The sequence below is a fragment of the Opisthocomus hoazin genome, chromosome 1 (genome assembly GCF_030867145.1).
Source record: "Opisthocomus hoazin isolate bOpiHoa1 chromosome 1, bOpiHoa1.hap1, whole genome shotgun sequence".
NCBI classification, from domain to species: Eukaryota; Metazoa; Chordata; class Aves; order Opisthocomiformes; family Opisthocomidae; genus Opisthocomus; species Opisthocomus hoazin.
This window is the reverse complement of record NC_134414.1, coordinates 148,201,209-148,227,709: the sequence shown is the minus strand read 5'-3', so window position 1 is coordinate 148,227,709 and position 26,501 is coordinate 148,201,209. Positions and strand designations below refer to the sequence as shown.

At 39.6% G+C, this 26,501-nt stretch overlaps 1 protein-coding gene across 5 annotated transcripts in view; it reads right to left on the bottom strand.

Annotated features, from left to right (window-relative positions):
- MICAL3 (microtubule associated monooxygenase, calponin and LIM domain containing 3) overlaps positions 1–26,501 on the bottom strand; it is a 166,249-nt gene that overhangs the window by 79,031 nt on the left and 60,717 nt on the right. For 3 of the 5 annotated variants that reach the window (XM_075440824.1, XM_075440799.1, XM_075440816.1), the window contains exons 3-20: positions 25,528–25,735; positions 24,121–24,237; positions 23,320–23,421; positions 22,595–22,750; positions 21,944–22,044; positions 21,007–21,264; positions 20,296–20,411; positions 18,941–19,067; positions 18,324–18,417; positions 17,055–17,202; positions 15,559–15,755; positions 14,516–14,628; positions 13,984–14,046; positions 13,092–13,265; positions 11,898–11,990; positions 6,341–6,436; positions 4,082–4,138; positions 2,087–2,191 (exon numbers count right to left, since the gene is read on the bottom strand). In XM_075440824.1, the coding sequence (XP_075296939.1) occupies positions 2,087–2,191; positions 4,082–4,138; positions 6,341–6,436; positions 11,898–11,990; positions 13,092–13,265; positions 13,984–14,046; positions 14,516–14,628; positions 15,559–15,755; positions 17,055–17,202; positions 18,324–18,417; positions 18,941–19,067; positions 20,296–20,411; positions 21,007–21,264; positions 21,944–22,044; positions 22,595–22,750; positions 23,320–23,421; positions 24,121–24,237; positions 25,528–25,735 (2,325 nt within the window). The remainder of the gene's footprint in view (positions 1–2,086; positions 2,192–4,081; positions 4,139–6,340; positions 6,437–11,897; positions 11,991–13,091; positions 13,266–13,983; positions 14,047–14,515; positions 14,629–15,558; positions 15,756–17,054; positions 17,203–18,323; positions 18,418–18,940; positions 19,068–20,295; positions 20,412–21,006; positions 21,265–21,943; positions 22,045–22,594; positions 22,751–23,319; positions 23,422–24,120; positions 24,238–25,527; positions 25,736–26,501) is intronic. The other 2 variants (XM_075440806.1, XM_075440833.1) reach the window with 1 other exon arrangement.

Genomic DNA, 26,501 nt, shown 5'->3' with positions numbered 1-26,501 from the left:
GAGAAAGAAATTAACTTGTATGTGTTGCCACTAATTAGCAGCAAATTTCCAGCATAAAATTTACCATAAGCGGATTAGAAATATCACACTAAAAAGAATGAAACAATATAAAACAATCCGCTGTTCTTGTTTACCAAATAGCAAACAATAAATCCCAAATTGAGAAGTTGCATCCTTCTGAAACGGCATCCTCACACGAGAACCCAAAATCTGGTCTTCCAACATATCCCTCTCATTATCTCTATGGCTCATTATGCTATCTCCCAAGAGATACCTCACATAAATCAGGAAAAAAACAATAGCTGGAAATATCAGACAAATAGCACTGGTAGTAAATGTGCATTCCTAGAAATTACGATCCGGAAAGAAAAGTTACGCAAATTTGAAATATCTGACCCTCTTTTACAGGAAAATTATGTTTTCCATTCTAAAAAGGAAAAAAACGAATGTAGTTGCTCGGCCCACGAAAACAGCTATTTCTAGACACTTAGAATAGCCTAGCCTCAAGATTAAATCTACTGGACAAAACGCAAAATAGCTTGGCTTTCCCACTTTAAAGAAATATAACCATTTACTATATACACAGATTTTCCGTAGTTACGATCACCATCATTTAATCAAATTCATTTTCTCAAAATGTCTTTCTTTGCTAAGCTTTCCTTCCCTTACTACTCTATTTTGCTCGTTTTCTTCCCTTAAATCCCACATCACAATCAATCATTGCCTGCAGCGTTCCAACATCTGTTTCCTCTTTTTCCTCTCTGCCCTACCCACTTTCTCCTTTCCTCTGCTTTGTGTTCTCCATCTCCCCTGCATTTTCTCTCCTCCTTAATTCTGCACTACACAGAAATTAGACAGTTTCAAAAATAATTTCTGTCTTTGCATTGGAACGCTGTCAATCTTTTCCACCCTCAAAAGCAGCTTAAAAGTGCTAGAGACAACCCAAAAGGTAGGAGCGAGATGCTTTGTTCTAGATGTTCATTTCTGTATGATCATTTCAACTGAGTAAGGAAATACACATGAGCATGCTATCCTTGGATCACGCCCACGATCTTCAGTTGTGTCACCCATTAATAAATGGATGCTAATATGTTTAAATTAGCCTCCTTACCCAGTCTTTCATGGTTTCTTCCATGTCCCCAAATTCTATCTCAAATCCAGCTAAAGGTTCACTCTTCCCTCCTTGAGAACAGCCTCACTGACTTTAATTATCAGAAAAGACAGCATTCACAAAAGAATAGCAATGGAAAGTGACCTAAATGTTATAAATTTCCTTTTGACATGGCTTTGAAAAGTCATGCCCACCAGCAAAAGCTCTGGGACTGTTTATACTCCAGCCCAAGAAGAGAGCTTGATTTTGGATGGTTAATTCAAAACATTACATTATGAAAAAAATCACTTCTGTAGCTGGTGTTTTCCAAAAGTACTCTCCAGTTTGCCAAATGCTGTTGTAGATAACTGAAAACAGAAACAGGGCAAGCAACTAGAAACTCAAGAAACCACTGTTTAAACTAGCATGCTCCCATATGCCAAAGATGACACACTGGAGAGAAAATTAAGTGCAAAACCAAACCAAAACAAAAGCGTACACTGGAATCAAAGAAAATCTGCACAAGCTGCCAACTCTACCATTGGAAATAAGTATACAGGAAGTATGGACACAAAAGTAGTACTTCAGATCCAGGAATTTTGCTTGGAAAATGTGAATGTTCTTTGCTTCCAGAAGCAAGTAAAATATCTGAGCAACTGACTGGTAAATGACCACTGTGAGATGATTTGATCTGGAGTGCAGCTGGTTTTCAGCATGTACCCTGAAGATTAGAGGCAGTTTCTTACCTTATTGTTTATATTGTGTTTTGAGAAACAGAAATGTTATCATTCATCAAGCAAGGAGACAGTTAAAAACTGACAAATAATATAAAAATACTACACAAAATACACTTGACTGTGTCTTTTTAACCACATGACTGTACAGCAATGGTCACTGCATTTTGGTGAATTTTTTCTATCCCTCTAACCCCACGTGTCACCGGTACCCAGAATCCTGCACTGATGCAGGACACCAGACAGGCAGGTCTGTAGTCACCTGATGCCTCACTGCTGGTCTGGACTCCAGGAGGGCAGCCAGCTGACATGCCCTTTGCTCAACATTCTCAGGTACTTGGTCATCAGAAAATAAACGAGGAGATCTCTGTGAGATGAGGAACAAGGGAGGAAGTAAACAAACTAGCAAAAAAAAGCCACTAAAGGAACAGACACCAAAATGCCAGACAAAAATTAAGAAATTCACATGCAGAACAGTACGAGAAGCTCCCATGTGAAGACTGTTTTTATTTCCAATAAATGGAAATTATTTATTTCCAATGTCTGCTGTTCTAATGAAGTGTTAAGTTTTAACCCTCAAGGCCAAGATAAAACAGCTGAATTAGTACACACAGCTCTTCTACTTAGGACTGCTGCAGCCAAAACCAAATAAGCATGTGGCCTCTCTCTCTGGCATAATCATCCAACACCACACCCACATACCTCCCCCCCCCAGAAAAAAAAGGCTTTATCGGGCACAAAGGAGCTTATTTGCCAATTTGCCAACTTATTTCACCATAGTTCTCAATTCTCAAAGACTTCCTTTACCTAAACCTGCACATACTTGTGTTTCTCAGATTTTGTGCATAGAAACACTTTTTTAGGGCAACGTACTTCAGTTCTCATAAAGAATGAGTTCATTTCCACTGGCGTATGAAAAAATGCTGTACTTATCAAAGAGAGGATGTTTAATGAGACTGGCTGCCTGAAACAAAGCATAGCAAGCTCAAAACTATCACAGAAGTTGACAGTTTTACTTTTGCAACACTGCGCTACTTCTTACTGCACTGCCATGTCAACACATCCCAGGCACAATATTTGACACCTCTGCTATTCTGGTCTTTCATATCAGTCTTCTTAGACTGTTCTGTGGTGCACTTAGTGGCATGAAAAAAGGCCTGTCCTGTAGTCTGCTGTACAGGCCAAGAATATTACCTGCAATATCACACAGCCTTCAGCTAATTTGTTTGTAGAGTTCACAAGTAAATGGACCAGGTACTACAAATGTGTACATGAAGAAACCTCAGGCTTGATCTGTCAAGAATGTCAGGGTACTGCTACACATGTGCTAACTGTCCTCCAAAGCAGAACAGAAAATTGGATTCACACCCAGTTTATGAGAAATACTTTTCCCATTCAGATGCATTAATAATACTTCCTACTTTCAGCTGCTTCCAAGTTCCACCCACTCCTTCCTACTAGATCATTTTCACTAAAACTAGGGCCTATTATAAAGCTGTGGGCTTCTGTGTCACTGCAGACACACGCTTATTCATTTTCTACTGCCTGTCAGAAAACATTGGGCCCACAAGAGCCTTTTGTTAGAACACATTCTGAAAGTTGCAACAGTTTTATAGCTGGCTACCACTTACGACTTCATTCATTCAAAGTCTTTACTGGAATGTCAATTAATTTGTCAATATGAATTCAAATCAACCAATTCTTCTGAGTGCCTATCTTTTCTTTTCCCATGCTTCTGTATAATACCGCGCCATTCAGACCGACTGTTGAATATTTCATTGTTAAGCAGGCTTCAAAGTTTCTACGCTAAATAATGCCTCATCATTTTTCCTTTTACTTTGGTCTGTAGGAGGCAGGATGGAATGCCAATTGTTTAACCATCCAGAAAGCAAGCAGTGGAAACAATGCAAACATGTTCGCATGAATTAGCACAAAACATAACTCTTCTTGTTCTGCTACAGCCACAGCATACTTCAATAAAAAGGTGTAAGAGAAAAAGAAGCATGGGAAGAGCTTAAGTGCTAGATCTATGGCAAATTAAAAGCATATAGCGAACTGCTGATGAAGGCTTGTTATGCATCTATGTGGGTATCACACAGAAATAATCACTTCTAGTTGACTCTCCGCATTTCCAGTGTGTTAACAGCAGCATCAGGATAAGTGTGTTTCGCTACCCAGTACATTTGCTCTCTGTATTACACGCATCCACCACAGCGTTGTGTCATCAGCGTCCATGCCATTTGTTCATGCTCTTTACCCTTTCCTGTCTGGGACTCTCCTCCCCGGGATAGTCGGCACCAGGTTCCCTGTTTCTCTGCAGGCAAAAATTATGAGCTTAATAACAACCACAGACCAAGCTCCTAGTCAAAACACACTTCATCTGACATTTCTTATGATGCAGGCAGAAAAGAGGCCATAAGGATAGCACAACAGTTTATTAAGAAGAATATTCTAAAACCATCAATATCAACTTAGATCCTGGAGGGAAAATTTTAAAAAACAATCCATATATATCCATATTAGGTCAGTAAAACACAATATAGTACCACAATGTAATGAAATTAGCAAGATAAATATGGTAAGACACTCAATATAAGTCATACCGTGACGTTAGATCAAGGGAAGGAAATAGAAAGTTTAAAAGAAGTGGCAGAATGAATGCATTAGAAGCGCAGAGGTACAGGTTTTAAAACACTTCAGCGTAACAAGGACATAGATCCATCTGACTCACTGTGAGGCCTGGGCCAGGACAATATCAAGAAACAACATCATTTCTAAGGAAAAAAGAACATCTACAAAAGCAGACCCCTCTCAACTGAGTCTAACAGATCAGTTCCGTAGCAGAGGGGGCACAAATTCCTCAGAGTTCATGGTGGGAGCAAAATTATTTTTTTACATTATTATTTGTTTGAGCAAGAAGACTTGCAAAAAAGTTTCCTACAGGACACAACATAGAAAATGGTCAAAGTACACCCGGACCCAGCAGTAGTTCAGTCTCATAACTGAACTAGACAACCAACAAGACACAGGACAAACAAACACTTGGAGAAGCTAGGGAGGGAAAATACAGAGCTAAAGGAACCTTAGAGACTGAAAGTCAATTTCTCTATATGGAAAATGAATCCCATGGCATAGATTAAAAAAGTAAAACTCTCGCATTTAACTGCCTTAGTTTCTCTGTCTGCAAGCTTGGGGGAAGCCTTTCTTCTCTCACAAACTGTACCTGTCAAAATTTCCCAAGCATGTTGAAAAGAGGGAGGCAGCCAGCTATCACATCACCTGGTAATACTACACTTAATTCAGCTTAGATGCAGGTTTTGCTAATGAAAAGGGCTTTCCCCATCCATTCTACCTAGATGTCTATTTCTGTACCCTTTCTGGCATTGTGTTGTCCACAGCGTGCCAGAAAATTAACCACTTTGTTAGGACAGATTTGAATCACACCAGTAAGCAAACCTGACCTATCCTGCAGATGCGGACACCAGAGAGGCAGCAGAGAATGTGCATTCCAGAGGTTGACAATAATTAGACCCGACTAAATGTGATAACACTCTGAGAAATTACAGCAATAAGGCAGCTCAAACTTTATGTCCAAGAATAAGCCTTGTCTACTCTGCTAAAAGGTAAGGTGCCTTTACAGAGTTTATAGACATACAAGTGTTCAGCAAAGAAATATTTTTCACCTATGGGGAAATTTATTTGTACAGTTCCTATTGAAAGTTATGGGAGGTCTATGGAAGTGCAGCTGCTTCTTTATCACCTCAAGATTAGTTCAGGATTTATCAGGGAAGAGTGGAATTTATTTTTGCAGTAGGAAAACAAAAAACAAAAATTTAAAAACAGATACAACTTAAAGAAGCACCATGACCACGTACAACAAGACACAAGGATTTCAGGTAATAATTAACTAGAAGGACAAACACATATGCACCAACATCTGGATGCACATTTATACACTCTGTTCAGAACAGCTCTCACTGCTTCAAATTCAAACTCAGACAGACTGAACACAAACTCCTGTGAGACAGAGATTGGAGGGGGGGGGCGGGGGGGGCGCGGAGAGAAACAGTAAGACCACACTGACATGTGCAGGCCACAACAACACTCTAAAAGGCACTTCATACAAGTAATCCTGAAAGAGTTTGATGAATTTTCATTCATACTTGTTTAAATGAACAGTGGAGATGGAGAAAAGTTGCATTTTCTCCCCCTGCACTACTCCAAACATTTACTTTCTATTTTGCTGCAACTCAAAACTGGAAAAAGGCTACCGTAATTACAAATTACCCTACAGTAAAATCTAGGAGTCTCCAAAGCATTAGATAGTCATCATAATCATACTTCTAGTGAGCTAACGCCAACCTGTGTTTCTAAACTAAGAGGCTGAAGAAGCCCTATACCATCTGAAAAAAGAAAATCAGAAATGCATTTGTAAATGGGATATCTGGTAACTGATCTAGTCCCTTGTACAAGCAGTAATGAAGAGAGAGGGACAGAGCATGCAGAGGGAAATCACCTGCTGCCTGGGATACGGTGGAGAGGAAGGTGGAGTGGAAGAAGGGAGCATAATCACTTTTTTGGGGCAGGTCCGAGAACGTTCCTTATTCCTCATCTTTTTTTAAAACAGAAAAAGAAAAAAAAAATCATAATAATGGTAGAAAAGAGATAACATTACCATTGGCTTTGGTAAGACAGACCAGAACACACGAACTGAGAGACAGTGATCCTAAGTTTGCGCCTCTCACGAACGACCTAAAGCCACATTTTATCTGAGGCTGAAAGACGGAAGTTTTTCACCCATAGCCACACCATCACACGTCCATTTAAGAGCTACTTCTAGCGGCAGCCAACATGTACTTACATCAATCATCAGCTGAGTTTTTGACTTCTAAAACAGTGAAATGTATGACTTGGAATTCTCCATAGCGCAGCTGGACTGCTCTCTACTTCATGAAAACACACTTATTGATGTGCCTTGCAGTGTTTAAAGATACCCACCCTGTTGACCTCAATACTCTTGCTTGCCGTTCATTAGCAATACAACTCCAGCCAGTGTTCTGTTCTCAGCTTCAGATCCCGCCACTTTAACTTACAGATACTAAACCATTTCAGGCAAGTTAAACTGTACTCCACCACTCTACCAGAACAAAAATACATCTGTTTTACAGCTAAAATGCAGCTATACCTAATAGTCTGAATATTACACATTGCACATACATGTCCTCATTTTAATATGCCAGAAAACATGTCTTTCTAGTTCTGTACCTCCTTACTATGTACAGTCTTTTCTCCACTATTTCTTGATTATTAAAGTATCTTCCGCCTGATTTTTCTTTTTCTTTTGAGTTCTCACCAGAGCATATCTGGAAATTGTTGCACTGCCAAAAACAAAAAAAAATGCTGTGTATCCAAAGCCACTGTCAGATAGCCTCCAAAGAAACAGCATGCTGCTTAAAGATATTACAGATGTACAGATGTTCAGATGTTCCTTACTGCCCTTACAGCTGAGCTGGCACTAACATCTGTTTGGGTGTCCTCTTCTCTTCCGGAAAAAAAAAACCAAAAAAACCCAAAAAAAACACAAACAAAAAACACACACAACTTCCAATTCAAACAGATGCTACAAGCAGCTTAAACTAAAGCACATGACTTTGCACTGAAGTGGATAAGGAACATGTATATGCTGTTTCAAAAGGCTCAGCTGTGAAGTTGCTAATTTCTAGCTGAAAGGGTGATAACATTTTCAGCCACTACAGCTGTTCACGGAGCTTCACCTGACCATGGCCGAGTTTGCATTTCAAATTTCAACATCTATTATTTTCAACATTATCACAACCTTGTGTATTATCTCCACAGCAGGTCTCAGAATATAACATTGTACAAGTATATGAAGTACATGTTCAGTCCTCCAGTCGGATGCATTTCTGAGCATGCAAAGACAAAGATGGCTAAAGGAAATAGGAAAGATGTATCAACAGATTTAAATAGGCAATTAAGTAGGAACATCAGTATTTGCAGAAATCATTGCTGTTGTAAGTTCTCTTCAGCTAAGATTTCAGCTCCTGCTGACTGTAGTCACCTCCATTAGTCATTGTGTATCTTCAAAAACCACAGTTCCAACAGAATTACTGAAAAGAGTTCGTACTGCTGCACCTTTATCGTACTTCAGGGGACTGTCTCAAAAGAACAAGTATCAGACCAGAGGCAGAAAAGATTTGCACCAAAAGACATGTGATCTCCATCTTGAAAACATCTTTGCACACAGCAGTGATTTAAGTTTATGTATTACACACACACGCGCACCTTGCTGCTGTTGGGAGACCTATGGAACTACAACAGAAAACTGCTGAAGGCCATAAGCTGAGAGTCTGGAAAGCCACGACAAAATGCATTGTAAAAGACTCATCTCCCAGGCCACACCCAAACAGTCAGATCCTCTTCCACATAAACCACATGGTTTTTCAATGGCTTCATGATCCCCAAGGAGATGCTCTTTCCCAAAAGCAGCCAAAATGGCTTGGAAAGCAATAGAACCGTGGAAGATGTTTTTATACAAGTAGGCGTTCATTTGAGGAGATTAACCACCACACTATGAAACACAATCCAGTTCTTTTAGGAGATATGACCATCACATAAAAAATTATGCACGTTTCTGCTGTGCACGCGCACTTCACAGTATCTTCATGCATTACTAGCTGCTGCTGAGGTGCTCATAATAGCACGAACTCAATCTTGACAACACAGATCAACATTCTCAAAATGTAGCTCAAAAAAGCAAACTTAGTAATCCAATTCATGAGGAAAATGCAGGCCACACAGAATGCTGCGAGCAGCAGACTGGTCAGGTTTTTAACCTGCTTAATCTTTTGAAGGTTTTCCTTCTCCAAGAGAGATCACATTAAAGGGGCTATGATGAAAGTAAAAACTGCTTCAGAACAGATCCTGCCAGAATTGCACTCTTTTTAGGAACCCTGCACCCCCACCCACCTGTACAACAGACATGGAGACAGTCTGCCTTACAAACTCATTGAAACTGCCGACCTTGTGACTCTGAACTCCAGGACAAAGCAAGATTCTAGACTCAAACTGATAAGCAAGTACCGCTAAGGAAGTCCACCTAACATACACTGGCACATGACAGCCCAAGGCAGATGTGAGTTTTCCATCAAAACTGTGGGACCAACCCAGATCACATCCTTTGCAACTGTGTGGTTTCTCCCCTGCAATCACACTCATGCTTTTTCAGTATACTTTGCTGTTCCATGTAGTTTCCAAGACACAGGACCGAATCTATCAAACACAAGACACAAAACTTTCCTTCTCCCAAAGACCCTCGAGGACCTCAGCTACATTCTGCCTACTGGCAAGAACATTAGACAACTTTTGATTTCCCTGAGTAACGCGTCACCACTCTGTCCTCTTAGGAACTGCATTGCTCCTCCTCAAAGGACTCTTCAGCAGAAGGTATTTGCTATGTGATATATCTTATACGCAGTTACTGAAAGAAGTTATCTGCTCATAAACCCTGACACTTATGCCAAACAAGACAACCCTTTCCCATAGCTTCATGAACAGCTCTTTCCAGTAAACATGCATCCTCCCTAAAGAGTTTGTCAGGAGCAACACTAGTCCTTTACAGTACACCCAGTAACATGTACTGGTACCCTGCACCAACTGTTGGCAATCTGTGGCCCAGGAAATAGCTTTGTAGGTAGTGTGCCCAGTGTCCCAGTAGAAAGCCGTTTCAGTACCGTAGTAACACACAGTCTCACAGTTATCAGATTCTGCATACCTAAGCAACCAGAATCAGGAATCTCCGCAGCCAGCTGAAGCACTGCTTCAGCAACAGCTTCCTGCAGGATGGATTTCTGTCCAAGCTTGACGAAGCTGGCTGCTTGGCCCAGTGGATGGCTTCCTGCCTCAGCTGATCTCCGATCAGTCGAGAATAAATGATTCTATATACTCTTATTGCTTTTGAATGAAGACAACTGATGTTCATTTCCCCAGGCAAGTAATAAGGAACCTTTGGAACAGGGACCCTATCAATTGTTTCTTTGATCCTACTGTATCCTGTGTATTTTGCACCAGTTTCATTCTTCTCCATTTCAATTGTCAGATGAAAAGTGCTACAAAATCCAGCATGAAACCTGGACCCAAGAATCAACCATCTTCTGTCGACGCAGTAAAGCTTATGTGAAGGAAAGATCACCTCCAGCTGTAATGTTGAGAGGGAAATCTTACCCACAAGGCCATCAATGTCAGTGTTGCATTAAACAATACAAGTTCTCTGAAGTACAATTGTTACAGAAAGATTTTTCAAATATCTGCCCCACATTACTGCCTAATATGGAGACCAGAAGGATATTTTTTTTTCCCTTTTTTTTAAAAAAAATCATGCAGTGGAAGCAAAAACAAGAACAAAACCAAGACCAAACGGCTCTCTAGTAAGGAGAAAATCCTCCTCATAAAAGCAGAAAACAAAAGTTTGCCCTTTTTTTGATCAGTTACTAAAGGATAACAATAAGAACTTCGGTGTTTCACCATAAAGGCTTAATTATAAAGCCTTCATAAAGTTTCAACACCAGGTTCAAATACAAATCTCAAGGCTGCAGGGGTGTGATCTTCTCCAAGTGCTAAAACACAAATCTTCATCCTTCTGAACTGAGATAAACTGGACCGCATTGGTTGTCTGCCTTTTTTTTTTCGTAGGGTAACATAAGCAACTGACTCGATCAACTGGCTTAATATTGTACAGCCACATTATGCTCTTCTGCATCAGTTCTTTGGGTTCTTCCCCTCTGCCTGGGAAGTATTTTAAAAAATGAAATTTGCCTTAACCATGGATGATGCGTATCAACCCATCAAGCCTATAAAGCAGATTTTGATGAGACAGAATGTAGAAGAAAAAACACTGAGTCAGGAAACCTAAACATAATTTTGACATATTTTTAAGACTCCCTTGACAGTCTTACTGACAAGAATTCCCCCGATTTAGGTCTTCTTTCTTGGACAGAAACCTTCCAGATCATGGCACTGGTCTTGACATGCAGCACTAATTTTGTTGAATGCCTTGAACATGAAGTTCACCATGAATTTCATAAACATGCGGAACAGTGAATTTCCAAACTAGTGTCATCCTCTTGCTCTTGACTCCAAAGTATGCTTTGATTAAACTGCAACCAGAAAGAAGCAGATGTTTCTCCAAATTATGGCTGCCAGAAAAATGTATCTCAGCACTCTCAGAAACATGAGGAGGCCATTTGCACAGCAAAACAGTGGAAGCAGAGGAAGTCAGCGAGATAAGTATACCTATCTGCCTGAAAAGATCGTCTCTCACAAGCCTTGCTTTTGCAAGTGCACTGCTGAAACAAAAACACTGGCAATGACACTGGGCCAAAACACACAAGAGAAAATAAAATTTGGTACCTGCTGATTTTTCTGCTGTTGATCCCTATTCTGACACTCTGTGTGGCAGAAAACCTAAATTTACTTAATTCACAGCAATAAAGGAATCTGCAATGCAACGAATGTGAGAAATTGGCAAGGACAGCTATGTTTGTCATAGACAAAGGGAAACCACAGTAAAGTCTCCTGTAACTGCAGAACACATAAGATTTCACACGTGAATAGCAAAACTGATAACTGATTTTATTATTTATATCAATGAAGACCTTTAATATCATAGATGGTGTGACACCTTTAACCTCATTGGTTGCAATAATTGCTTACATATTATCAACTCTTTTCTAACAGAAAAATCCAGGAATACTCCAGACGATAAAAAGTCTACACTAGGTTGCGTCTGTAGGCAAGGTTTCTGCTAAAACATCCACTGAAACTCTGGGAAGTTGAAACTAGTATAAGAGGGCAGGGAAAGCTTGACCAAGTCCTTTTAAAAATATTAAACTGTGCATCATTACCAAAGGCAGAAGCTGATTTTATTCATTAAACGTTAAATTATTTAAAAGAATGGACTCACACCAGGTGCTAGAAAATGACTCATTTAACAACAGGACAGTGACAGCTGGTGTTGGGTGCAGGCAATGCATTGTATTCATAATCAATTTCTTTACCTGTTTCCACTGGGGTATGGGAGCAAGACGGCCCTGCTCTCGTCTGCTGGATGGTTGGTTGTGAACACGTTCTTGATAAGGCAGGACAGGTTGCTGCATGCAGGTTGTAGGGAAAGTGGGTTGGGACAAAGGAGGAAAGATAAAATAGTAAAGGAGACTCAAAGAAAGCCAAAGAAATGGGATATAGAATAAGACAGACAAACATTTAAGAAAAAAAAAATAGGGTGGGGAGAATTTATTTAGCAAGTAAAATACAAAAAGGGAAAAAACATGGGAAACTATGTATGTTTTTGGACTTTCCCTTTCTTTCCATTGTTTTTTCAAGTCAGCCTTGTTATTCCAGCCAACATGTCGTGGCTGAGCAAACACTTGATTGGTAAAGAGTGGGATAAACATCATCATTTTGAGATTATGTTATACTACTAACACTGGCGCGCAGCGTAGCATACTTGACCTAGCTTCAAAGTAGCTAGGTCAGGTCCCACTCACAACCTGGCCATGGCAGCACAAAGCTTGGCACAAGCTATGAAGACAGACTACAGCAGAGCAAGAACTCGAGCACTTAAACCATACCGAGCCTTCTACTGCTGACACTGCACTGCTAGCAGGAGCTTGAAGTGACTCAGTCTAACTTCAAAGACAGCTACCCTGCAGTTGCGGTAGTTCAGATAACATCGTGAATGACCAGCAGTCATCAGGAAGCCTCACTTGGAATGACACAAATACCCCGACTGCAAAGAAACTCCCAGGCATTTATCTGCTGCGCTTAACACACACACATGAAACTTAATCACAGTTCACAAAAAAAACCAGATATAACCTGGCATGAAAAAGTTCAAATGAGAAATTAAATGATAGCTCTAAAACATTAGAAATGGGATGTTCCTGGAAAGTTTTTCAACAAGCAATAGTAGTTATAAGAGGAACCTAATTGCTGGTAACATGTTTTTGAAAGAGATTAAATAACATAACACAGACAATAACAGGGAAATAGACTTTTATTAGGAAGTTCTTCTCCATATCATATTCCTAAATTTAAAATTTTTCTCTTTTGAGTAAGCTTCGTTCTTCCCTAGGAGAGTCTTTGAAGTAGAAGCCCACCACTAGCATCCCGTCTCAAGCAATGCATGTTATTATTCATGATTTTCCCCCATAATTCCAAAGTAAAGGGGTTTATTATCCATCTCCTCCTACCTGTCTTCGTAAGCTTGAGGACTGCACTGGTGCATTCTCCTCAAATTTGGCCAGTAGCTGGGTTGCCATAGACTTGACTTTGTTCTGATTCCCAATGGCAGCATCAATTCTCCTCTCTGTCAGGGCGCTCACCAGCGTGGGCCTTTCTTCTCTGTAGCTTCGCGGGATGTCCTCCTAACAATCAGCAACATCCAAATTTAACAAGATTCAACTGGACCACCTTTTGCTCTCTAACTCTTTGCTGTGATAGGTTTCCAACCCTACAAATCAAATCTATTAGTCCGCACTTGAAAGCTCACATTTTAATTTCCTTTTCCTTGAAAGTTCTGTTAAACTTACCTGTCTTTTCAACCTTATTTGATACACTTACCTACTAAAGCAACCACAGCTGAAACACTCCCATGAATCCATGGACACAAAGCAAAGGCCTATCTTCAAACCTTCACTGACAACTCGAAGCACTAAAGTTTAACTCACTTTTACCTATTCAGCTATAAACGTTTCAAGTGAAGGACTGCCTCATGGGGCATAATTGAAATGTGTGCTTTTTGCACTAACCAAGGCTAAAGTCTAAATATGAATGAAAATTCTTACTATACTGCATAACTTTACTAAATGAAAGTTTTATTCTTGCTGTCCTCATCAAATCAAATTGCAGTAAAAATGAGAGAACTGTAACATTTAATTTGTTGTGCACTATTCTCTCATAAGCATCAGTAAAATATTTGCACTATAGCTACGATGAAGTGTAAACTCTGAAGAATAATTCATTTTTATCTAAAAAAAGTCTTACATAAACCCTGTCTGGATATAGAAAATGAAAGGACTGAAGTGGCAAAAAAGAACCTACACACGTTTTCCTCCCTGACACCTTCCTCACTGTAACACTTACATCCTCCGATTGGCTGGTTTTTCTCCTCTTTCCTGCACCATCCAGTTCCTTTTCTTTCTTGTCCTGAAAATGGAATATGGAGGGGAAAAAAAACTAAGATAAAGACTCTCATACCTTTCTGGCCTGAGATAAATGTCCTAAGTGCAGTCAAACTAGCTTTGCAACACAACTGATTGATTCTCTGGACTCATCCTCCATTTAAGGGGATTCTTACCTTCAAATTGGACACTCCTCAACACTTTCAACTAATTCAGAACTGAGTAACCCGTTCTGTTCCAATACAAAATATATCCCCAAATACTACCGCAAGGCTAGGATTTTAAGACCGAAATATACCACTAAGTGAGAGTACATATTGCAGGTGTAATTCTGCAGTTATGAATGTCATGTATTGTCCCATGCCAAGAGCTGACGAACACATGGTGTTCTGCAAAAACATAGCAGATATGCACTTAGCCATACATATTTTTAGTACCACCTACTTGGACAGCAGCCTAACACACAGCAGTTACAGAGACTGTGGTACGGTTACCTTTGGAGTGCGTTTCCGAGAGATGCTTTGTCCCAGTTTACTGAGAAAAGAGATGGGTGATTTGGTACTGGCAATTAGGGCAGCTTTTTCTTCTGCATTCAGGTCCAGACTATCTGTTAATAAAAACACGTGCGACAAGAGAATGCCAAGAAATCATTTCTGTGGTGCTACTGTTCAATACACAACCGAAGGACTCACTGATGTTTTTTTTTTCAACATTACACTCTTTTTCTTAAATTCTCTGTACAAAATGATTATAATGTCCAGAATGCATACCCTTCTCAGCTACTCTGCATTTTTATTTTGCCAAAATCAATTCTCCTTTCAGGGTTTATAATCACCCAGAATAAATAATGTGTTAGTTTACTCTGTTTACATTCATATTTAAAAATCATCACGATGATCAGTAATCTTAAGCAGAGTTCAGAGTTTTGGAAGTAATACCTCATACGCACTATATTTTTAAAAGGCTATTAAACACTATTTTATTTTCCCCATTCAAATGACAGATTTGAATTAAGATTGTCAGTAATAAACAGATATAACAACATTATTAATATTTAAAGGTAGGCCATATTGATTTCCATTAGGCAATCACATCTTCCAGTTCTAATCAAAGATGTTTTATTCCTCATTGGCCTGAACTTACTATCACCATTCACAGACGGTAAATAGATATAAAACTTGGTCAGTGTTTTGAAATTACCTACTAAACAGCTATTAGCAAGGCATCTCACATTAGCCAAGACAGATGAACCCCTCATAACAGCAAGAAAGCAGAGAAGTTATCTAGTAGTGCTGAAGTGAGTTTAGAACTTTTGAGGGCATTATTTTGAGAACATTATTTTGTATTATTTCATTTTTTTGCTCCTGATACTGCTAACATGGTCTTTATCAGCACCAACAACAAGTCAACTTTTGTAATGTAACATTAGTGAGTGACTAACTTCTGCTTACACAGAAGAAGCGTGCGGATAACTGAAGCACATGCATTCATCCCAAAGAGGTCTTTGAATCTGAGACACCTGCCCCAAACTCCTTACCACTAGAGGGGATGGTGTCTTTGAACATCTCATAGAACTGTGTGAGGTACATCACCATCGACAGTTTATCTGGCTCTCCGACAGATGCCATTTCCTTTCCAGTCATAATGGGAGATATTCCAAACTCTTTTTCAGCGATGTCAAAGGCCAGCTGATTGTTCTTCTCCACACTGTGCTCATCCAAAGAATCAAAGTCTCTGCAAAAGGCAGAAAGACAGCGTGCACTGAATCAGGTAGAAATTAGCCTTCTGAAAGAACTCGGGGATCCACGTCCTTTTTATTTCCTCTTTCTGAAATATCTCAAATTTATTTGCTAGCAACCTTTTCGTATTGCAGAGTTGATGCTACTTAATTATGGTGAACTTTGGCTCAAATGTATCCTTTTTTCTTTTTTTGCTTCTCCTCCAAACCCTGATTTTTCTTCTTAAAAATTTTATTATCCTCTGAAATATATCTTGTTAAAAATGTTACTATCTTCTGAAATATATCTTCACTTCCTCCTTTGCTGGAAGACTGTACTGTTTTATCCTACATAAAATCTATTGTGTGATTGGAATTAAATTAAGTCTTCACTTTTGTCCCCCTTTTTTTGACCGATCCATATTTTAGTTCTGTTGGCTTCTTCCAAAACTCCTAGAACTATATAAGAACTATATAAAAAGCTATAGCTTGTAGAGAGTTGTGTAAACTGCTTTAAAAGTTATGTGAACTCTCCACAAGCTATATAGCTATTAAATGGGGTAGCTCAGGTTGAGTACACCAATAGAGGAATAATTCAGTGCACATGGAAAGGAATAACCAAGCAATTTTTCAGTATGCTTTACATTGAATTATGTCTTTAAATACAGCTCTAAAATTTATTTTTTCTAATGTCTCTTTGGGAAGTTGAAGCCCTTTCAGATTTCAATTAAAGTACCAGAGTCTTTGCTCCTATTACACCTTCCAGTGTTTTCCCATTCTAGAATCTGGGCAGCGTTTTACCAAATATATCACATACGAGGACGCCTCTCTCATTTACCCAATCAGCATGCTAGTGCGCAAACAGCAGCAACGTCTCTATTTAGACTGTGGGTCACCACTTGTAAAAAGAGCAGCCTAAAAGTCTTTGAAAAGAGTTACTGTCAACCAGGAGATACATAAAGGGCTGTGTAGAGACTTGTTCATGAGAAATTTAACTGAAGCTATGACCTATTCCTGACTAACTTCACAAAGACCTGTCAGGCAATAATGCTTTCCAGTCAGTACCAATTTGAAGCTTACTTCTGTCAAATCATCCAGATGGGAAAATGACAACACATTTATCTTCATATTCATCAAGTTATTATGACCTTCCACTCTGCTGGTGAATCACCATACATTAGCTTCTATCAAGTTTAATTGAATTCGTACCATTTGTCCATAGGTCACAAATGCATTGCCTCAGTCTCCACACTATTAATTCTAAGTATCACTAATGTTCTTCTCTTCCCAGTTATTCAAAACAGCCAGTGACTCACATTAGGTCTGGACGGTATCTGTGGATAATGGCACACAAAGCTAGGCCACTTTTCCATGACATTGTGAGATCCGTCACATTTACACCAGCATATCCATCAGTCTGCCTCTGGCACCAGTTGAGCAGTTTACTAGAGCGGGCTACAGACTCTGTAAGAAATGACATTTTTAAGTAGAAATGTACAACATCTCTTTCATGAATTCTAAAACCAATATAAAAATCATGAACCAACAAAATAAAACCTTCAGGTAAACAACAAGCTGCTCCTACAATGAGCTATAAGAGACAGAATTTTTTTTAAAAAATATAATCTATTTTAGATCCAAGAAAACATTTTTGATTTGCTAAAAAGTTGTAACTTGCCAGGCTTTTCACCATAGCCCTTGTAAAAGAGGCCCAGGAATTAGAAAACAGTCACAAAGGCTTGTTTAAATATGAACAAAAGGACACACAGTAGCACAAATACTCTCTAAAGCGCAGATATGCTATTTCTAATGGAAGAACTACAAATGTACTCCTGCAACTTTTTCTTGAAAGCTTTCCTTTAAAAGCACTGACCTGTTTTGACCTTGCCTTACTGCAAGATCTGACAAGATTACAGCCTAAAGGGACCTGGTTGCAGGCCAAAGAACAAATCAAAAGACTACATAGCTATTCAGCAGTGAAAGGGAGGCTTAGCAGCAAAGTGCCATTCCGAGAGTCCCCAAACACTATCTGGACATCCACAGGCAAGGTGTGCAAAAGGAAAAGTTCCATATACCCCTCAGGGTACAGGACAAGTAGACAGATACTGAGATGCTTATCACAAGGCATCTAACTTTCAGAATAATGCAAGCAAAGTGAGGTTTCAATTAGTTAAGCTAAGAGATGAGATTATGTAAAGGAAAGCACAAACATGAAAGACTGCACCAAAAATGCCTTCTGTAAGAATTCTGAGTTTACTGTTAGGAGTGAACTCAGGCTAGGCTTCTGCACTCTAAGGACGGACACTGTTGTAGGACAAAGGAGGTGAAAAAATGCTTGCATAAGCAAACCTGCTTAGAAATACAACAGCATTATAAAGCAAGGGAAATTAGGCAAACAAAAATATATTTACATGTTAATTGAAACTTGAAAAATGGAAAATCGGACTATTGACGAAACAACTGCTGGATACTTTTTCCAAACCAAAAGAGACTGGTTAAGTAATCCTTTAGAGCCCTGCTGCTTTACGTCCTGCACTGATGCAGCTCCAGAATACCAAAAGAAACAGAGCAGTAGCCAGGCCTACCATTACGAGTGAGCTTTGGTGTCCTGGAGTTCACAAAGTTCTCGATTTCCAGGTGAATGTCTTTCAAGTCTCCTGTATTATACAAATGGCGTACCTAAAATGACACACAAAAAAAATTAAAATTACCAACATGCTATGCACCCAAGGTCCATACAGAAAGAGCACAACAAGAAGGAGCCATCCCAAGGCACGGAAAGGAAGACAAATACACTTAGGTAGCAGAAATCTCTAGTCTTAGAACCCCAGAACAATATAGAACAGCGAGTCAGTGCTGAACAGTCTAGCCAACGGCTGCTGCCCAGTGGATACCAAACTGCAAGGACAGACTCCTATACTAGATTATTACAAAGAAAATCCATGCACATGCACACACACACACACACATATAGATTTCATGCATCATTACGGCATGGTCAAAACTGTCAAAATCAAAAATTCCTAAACAGGTATTTGCTAAACTACAGAGGTCTACTCTTGACTGATATATCTGCTTTTTACTGGTTCCACACTATACAGCCACATCAGGTCACTATCTGTCCCCAAACCATTAGCATACCTTCACCTAAGGAAAGACAATGCAGACTACGAGCATTCAGAAGCACCGTTTGTCCAGTTACCTGCTGTGGCCGCAAGAAGTTGACGTTGATATTGGGATACCGGGTGGCGGGATCAATGCTGTAATGGCTGAAGTTTTTACTCACATTCTCAGGAGTGGTCTGAGGCAGTAGCCTATAAATGCTTTCCCTTGGAAAAATAAAAATAAAAAAAAAGATTTTAGGTTTTGGTTTGGTTTATTTGTTTTATGTTTTGTGGGTTGTTTTTGTTTTTTAAAGTGACACACAACTATTAACACTGCTAAGTCAATCCTGGAGAGATACCATTCAGATCACAAATCTAACCATTTAAGACACTGAATAGCTAAGTTTTAGTACAAGTGTACTAAAATCTGCAATTTCATACAACTCCAGAAATCAGAAGAAGGTAAGAAAACAATACATTAAGCATAACTGAAAGGGTTACCCAGTACAAGAAAGACACTGAGACATTGGAGTGACTCAGGAAGAGGGCCACCAAGGGGACTGGAGCACTTCCACTTTGAGGAGAGGCCAAGGGAACTGGGTTTGTTCAGCATTCAGAAGAGAAGGCTCAGGGAAGATCTTACTGCTGTCTGCTAATGTCTAATGGCAAGGAGATGCAAGTCTGGCTCCAACTGCAACATTATCTTCATCATGTTTTTATTAAAGTCAAACAAATGGAACTTTAAATATCCATATTCCAGTTTTTTAAATTAAACTTCAGCAGCTGCAGCTTTTGACCATCAGGAACCATAGTATCAGACCTTGCTTTTACTTAGTCCATCTTTTAATTAGCCAAGTTCTGATCTCTAAGATACCACCCTGAGTCACCAAAACAACACTCAACCTAAGATGATAAAAACATCAAGAACTTAATACTCCAAAGAAATACAAGGTGTTGTTTGGCTTCTATGAAAAAGAGTGGTCAATTTAAGAGAATATAAAATAAAAGCAGGTCTTTGCTTCCTTAAAAGAAAATCATAAAAGATATTTACAATACAATAGAGGATGGCAAGAATTTTTGCCTCTGGTACTATAAAGGCATCTACACGTTCATCTGCTTTGCTATTGCAAGGCTGGTGACAGTTAAGTCAGGCTCACTTTCTCCATGTAATATCAGTAAGCACCAAAAAATGACTCCTCATCTAATATACTTTTAAACCTAGGACCAAGAACAGCCGTAACGTTTCTTATTACTCTATAAATATACTTCAGTTTATCCCCTTCCTTAGGAAATTTTTTCTTTGACTGAATTCTACCCACAAGCATTCTCTAAAAATAGCGAGAACTTGTATCTCCCATTCTGTCTATAGATTTGTACTAGAAGAAACTGGAATGAATGATGAGATATTGGAGGATTACATTAGAACTAAAAGTGTATTCATTTTCTCTATTACCTCTCTGCAAGAACTTCCAAAGGACTAGCTCCGAGGGACCAACTTCGTACCATCCAAGCAGAGTCCATCGCAGCCAAAAATCCCCTGGCTATTCCAGTTCCCATTGGCCAAAATGGCTAATATTACAGTTTACAAAAAAAGCAGAGAAAGGAAAAGCATCAGTCAGGGAGAATTTTAAACAAGGATCAAGAATATATTCAGATGGTAATCTACTGGGAAATTACAGCTCAGTGATTAGGTTAAAGCTCCACTACCACTGGGCTAGAGGAAGCCAGATGTATGGTGAATGGTCCATGAGCTCCCCCAAAGCCAATATTCCTCCATTTTCCAACAACAGTTCACAGCCTGGAGTGCTTTAACAGCTTCTCTTCAAGACTGTACTTTTTAATCAGCTACAAAATTCTAATTATTAACAGGCCTACAATAGGTTCTGTAGCGCATCTAATTGTCCAAATAAGAAGCAGATGGAACACACATAACTTCAGAAAAAAATCTCTTCACACATTTTCTTAAGAAAGATCATTGCTATCCTAAATATTCTGTTTTCCCAACACTCCTACCCTTCTTTCAAATCTCCCACTTTATTATATAATGACATCAGCTTTCCTTACAGTGACTATCTTATAGGCAGCGCATATTTCGGCGATGGGTGCAACGGCTTGTGCTTATGCTTCAATTCACTGTTTGCAGCAGTATGTTTAAAACACACACCTCCAGGAGACTGTCCCCAACCAGCGCTACAAGTAGCTGGTGACCATTCTGCTCGCGCACCAGGGCTGCGTTCTCCGATGCATACATGCATGTGAAGTCAAACATGGCCACATCTGGCTGACCATAGTGATTGATGGCAAAGTCCAGCGATGGCAGCTGCTGATTAGTGGAGAAGTCAGCTGCTTCTCTGGCATAGTTTAGCAGAGCCTCCTGGTCTACATTCTCCCGTGAGAGTAATAACTCTGTGTCAGCATAATCCTGCCAACAAAAGAAAATTGAAAGTGAAATAGACAAATACACAGGTTTATTTTAAGACTGGTATATACAATAGTTCGCATTAAAATTCCTACAAATCCCCTGACACAGGTTTGCCTTCTGATTTCTTTCATTCCTATCTGTGTTTATGCTTCCAAGAGAAAAATGTGTAAATCTTTTATAGCAAACAGTAATCAGTCCTACTAGCATTTCTGATTACGAGAGGATTAAGAAACTTCTGAGCATTTTTCTTCACACACTTCAAACAACAGGCACAAGACCCAATCCTTATTTATTCATTTGTGGCCAAACTACTTTTAAATCGGCTTCTGTCAGAACTGGATATATTTACAATACTTTCTTCACTCCCTGCTGTTTCATTCTCATAAAATGAGGGAAGCTCAACTAAGTTATCAAAGGTTCTTTAAGCACATATTGTCTTAACATGAAAGAAACCCCCAAATCCACAAAGGAATATAAATTTGGAGAGCACAGATCTTGTTACACACTTCTGATGGCCCGAAATACTTAAGGAGGGCCTTAGACACATACATTTGTGGTCTAAAATACACCTGTATAAAAACCTTGTGGTGAAAGAGAGTGTTCCCTTCTTTCGGCATACTGAAAGCAAATTGTACCAAAATCTTAGTTTACAGCAAATATAGGAAAAGTTAATACCCACATGCCGTATCACTCCTTTTTCCAGCAAGCTCTGTTTTTTCGCAGTCATGACAAAGTAGTGTGTGTCATCTTTGTAGTAGACAATGTTCTCCAAGTCAATACCTTGTGACAGAACAAAAGACATGGAGTGAAGGAACTAGTTATATGTTATGGGTAACACGAGCTCTATCGGAAGAAAGTAAATTGAAACGACATGGTTAGGAAGCCTTAGAGAGAGAATGCCAAACAGCTTTCTCTCATGGTTTTGATGACTTTAGAATATGAATCTTCAACAAAACCACAAACAGCACATTCACCTGCATATAGCTACCTCTTTTTAAAAAGCATTTATCATCACTCTGAAGTTTGCATTCAGATGTGGAGTGCAGGAAACTGAACTCAGAATTCAGAGTTTTCTTATTCAGGGCACAGATTTCCTCAAAAACCTTCAGGGAAGTAAGTTCCCCACCTCTGAACAACTTCACATCTGAATGATATGCATCTGCTTTGTACAGCTGTATAGAACAGCTGAAAATGGGGAAGTAAGAATTCAAAGAGAGATAGCAATGACTGGCTTCCTTGCACAAGATGTTCATACATGATACCTGAGTTACAAAGTTGTAATAATAACGACAAATAGTTTTCACTGGGAATCTGGCAATTGCTGGCAAACCTGTGGCTTCTCGTAGATCCTGGAAGAACTTCTGGTTGAATATGAAAGCCACACCGCTGATTTCTTCTACTTTGGCTTCAGCTGTGGTATTGCGATTGATGAAGTTTGCTGTGATAGCAATTGCTAGTTTACCACGGAACTCTTTTCGGCGAAATCCTACAGGAAGGATAATGTAATAACACTGAAAAATGGAGCACACCTTCAGAGAAGACTCAGCAGCCCACAGACAGGCGCCTTCACAAAATAAGGAGAGGATGGATCTGATGAATTACAAACTCCTCCACAGAAAAAGAAACAATTGCTTCATTAGAAGAATAAAAACTCTTGTTTAGGTGAAAGGCTCCCCTCTCTTTCTGACCTCTCTTCCAAAAATTGCAACTTGCATCAAATATTAAAACAGAATTCTCTACTACACAGAAAAATATTCAACATTTCAATTCTTACTCCCAAAAGTAAGAGCTACAACACTACTCAACTAAAGAAAAAACATAGGAAAAACTATCCAGGTCAAAACAACCTATTTCCTTTGTTAGTGGATAGGAAGAGGAAACAGACGACCCATGTGTCTTTGATACAAATGGATGGATTTTTACATGGACTTTTAATCTCCCCTTTCACTAGTCAAATGTCTTTCCAGATTTTGGTTGGGATGTTAAAGGCCATTTTTGCCCTAACTAATTTAAGAATAAGTTCTATTTGAAAGCTAATTATGGACACACCATTACCTTCTAAGGTGTTCCTCCTGCCATCCCCTCCAATGATTACTTCAAACTCATACTCAGATACTGGGTGGGTTTTTGGGTGGACCAATGCACGCCAACCTATTCCTGTTGATAAACTCCAAGTTAATGACAATACAAACAGTGCTCATAATGGAACAAACACATAAACCCACTTCTTACTACCCATAATGCCTTCCTCACACGATCAGTAAAGATACACGACAGGACAGCTGTATTGTTGACAGGGCTATTGTTGAGTTGCACAGCCACTCTGTGTGAATCAGAGGCAGAGACACCTCCAGTAAAAGCCCCTTGACTACTATCTTTAAGGATTACTGCAACCTTTATAGCTTCTCTACTATTTAATTAATAGGATGCCAAAAAACAAGTAACCCACCATTTCCCATGGTGATCAGAGAACAGGTTTCAGAGATACAAAAACCACAATATGGATCACTCACTGATATCAATATCTTCAGTGAATGCAAGGAAAGGAGTTGTTTTAAAAGGGTATCTTCTAAATGTAATAGGTTTAAATATTTTAGCAGAAATTATGATCTACAGTATCGTGGTTTATTTCTGTGTAGTACTTCAGGTGATTTTGGTTTACATAGTAAATAATTTGGATTTATCACGTGAAAGAATAAATCCCACTAAAAATGCAAACATAAGTGTATTAATAAATACTTTCATTAATGGAGCATGATGAAAGGGCTTAGAGTAATAAACCGGGGTAAGGAGCAGGAGTCTGTTTATCCTACCATAACTTCCCATTTCTCTACTACCCATTTCAATGCTACTTGCTTTCATTCTCCTGATCCTCTGGAGGGTAAACAAGCCCCTGGAATTCCACATTGACATGGATCTCTATTCCCAAGATCAAGGCAACCTTCAAAAGGATAAGCTGGAGCTGACGAATACCTGCAAAAAAGCAGATGATAAAGAAATTAAAGAAAAAGAAAAGAACATAAGTGCCTACGTGTCTCTGTTTGACGTTACTGATAAACTGGTTTAAAGGCCAGCTGCTACTTCCTTTTTACCACTGTTCCCAGCACTTCGTCCAGGCAGCACTGGTGTGTAATATCATGGCATGCCAAGAAACTTCTATATAGCTGAAAGCCCAGCCCTTGTCAAAGAATAAAAGTAAGTAATTTTTTAATGTTTCAGTCCCCAAATCAGCAACAAGAGAAACAACCAGAATATGCGCTGCAGGAGAGGCAGGGAAGAGCGTACAAGCAGGACTGCCCTTTTGTCACAGATGGCAACTAGCCATTTGATCAGCCTAGCTGTAATACCGAACAGCACCTTCATCCTAACACCTTTGGGTTAGTGAGGGTATAAGTTCCCCACCACCTCTTTCCTCTTCAGTTAATGTAGGCAGCGAGAATGTAAATGACAGTGTGCAAACCCTATTAATTTGAAGAAAAGCAAGTTACAGTCATGTTTCAGATATCGAAATGAAAATTTGCTCCACCTAACCACTAAATTTCAGCTGTGCTGAGATATAAAAGAACACAATATGCATAAAGTACTGGTAGAACAAAAATTACAAGAAATTGGAAGAGAAAAAGCAATCTGCAAGACTGATGTTCCCTGTCCAATAAATTTTTGAACAAAAGAACCGAAAAATAGTAACTCCTTGCTCCATCAAAGTATTCAGCTTTCAAAGGAGACTGATTCCTCAGAATTTGAGAATCATCAAAATCATTCTCATTTTTAATATGTAAACCTCTATTTAATCAAACCTTATTCATAGGCTGATAGTGTTCTTGAAAATATCCTCACTCTTCCAAAAATTAACAAAGCCAGAAGTGTTCCTCCTTTTTCCAGACCAACATTCACAAAAATGGTCAAAAGCATTCAGTAATTTTTCTTTTTTCACAAGTCGCTTACAATGCTCCAGAGAAACAGAATAACGTGGCTGCAGCAGGAATGCAACAGCAAAAATCTGAAAATTATCCACAAAAAATATACCTTGGAAAGTAATAGGTGTAAAAGATGACAGATACGCATTTCGTGCGTGATAATCTCATGGCACAATGTATTTCTTTCACATCTGGGTCCAGCCCAAAATGCACTATGCAAAGGTAATGCTGAAGGACTTGAGAGCAGTGATTGGTGTAGGCTGAATTTTAATGAGTGACCCCCACACCCTCACGCACCTTTCCCCTATGAAGAAGCGCTGCTGTGTCTAGCAGCAGCTGTACTTACTGATATGGTCTATGGATCCTGCACAGAATTTGCCGTAAAACTTTTTGGCGCCAAGACCCCTCAAGTCATGTATGGTGAATGGCCACAAATGCAGCACATTATTGCGGGAAAAGGCATCCCTCTTTTCTATGACCACCACCTTGGCTCCTAGGAATGACAGGTCGATGGCTGTACGAAGGCCACAGGGTCCAGCCCCAATTATCAGACACTGCAAAACAACCAGCACATAGTAACTTTACAGTCCTAGGGGAAAAAAAGATATTTTTACCACAGTCTTCTTTGTCTACAACATAAGCTGAAATTTCAGATCAGTCTTTCTATTGCTACCTGCCATGCTCTGCTGCTGATACGTTGAAGAAGTTACTGTAACCTGAAAACAAAGTATAACACAAAGCAGTGAAAAGTTTGGAAAAGAAGGCTAGTCACCTTTGCCAATGGCTGCACAGGACCTCGTCCAGGTGGGTTCTGAATATCTCCAGAGGAGGAGAATCCACAGCCTCCCCGGGCAACCTGTCCCCAGTGCTCCGTCACCCTCAGAGGGAAGAAGTTCTTCCTCATGTTCAGGTGGAACTTCCTACGTTTCAGTTTGTACCTGTTGCCCCTTGTCCTGTCGCTGGGCACCACTGAAAAGAGTCTGGCCCCATCCTCCTGACACCCACCCTGCAGATATTTATAAGCATTTATTAGGTCGCCTCTCAGCGTTCTCTTCTTCAGCCTGAACAAGCCCAGCTTCCTCAGCCTTTCCTGATAGGAGAGATGCTCCAGTCCCCTCATCATCCTTGTAGCCCTCCGCTGGACTCTCTCCAGTAGCTCCTCATCTTTCTTGAACTGGGGAGCCCAGAACTGGACACAGTACTCCAGATGAAGCCTCACTAGGGCAGTGTAGAGGGGAAGGAGAACCTCCCTCGACCTGCTGGCCATACTCCTCCTAATGCACCCCAGGATGCCATTGGCCTTCTTGGCAGCCAGGGCAC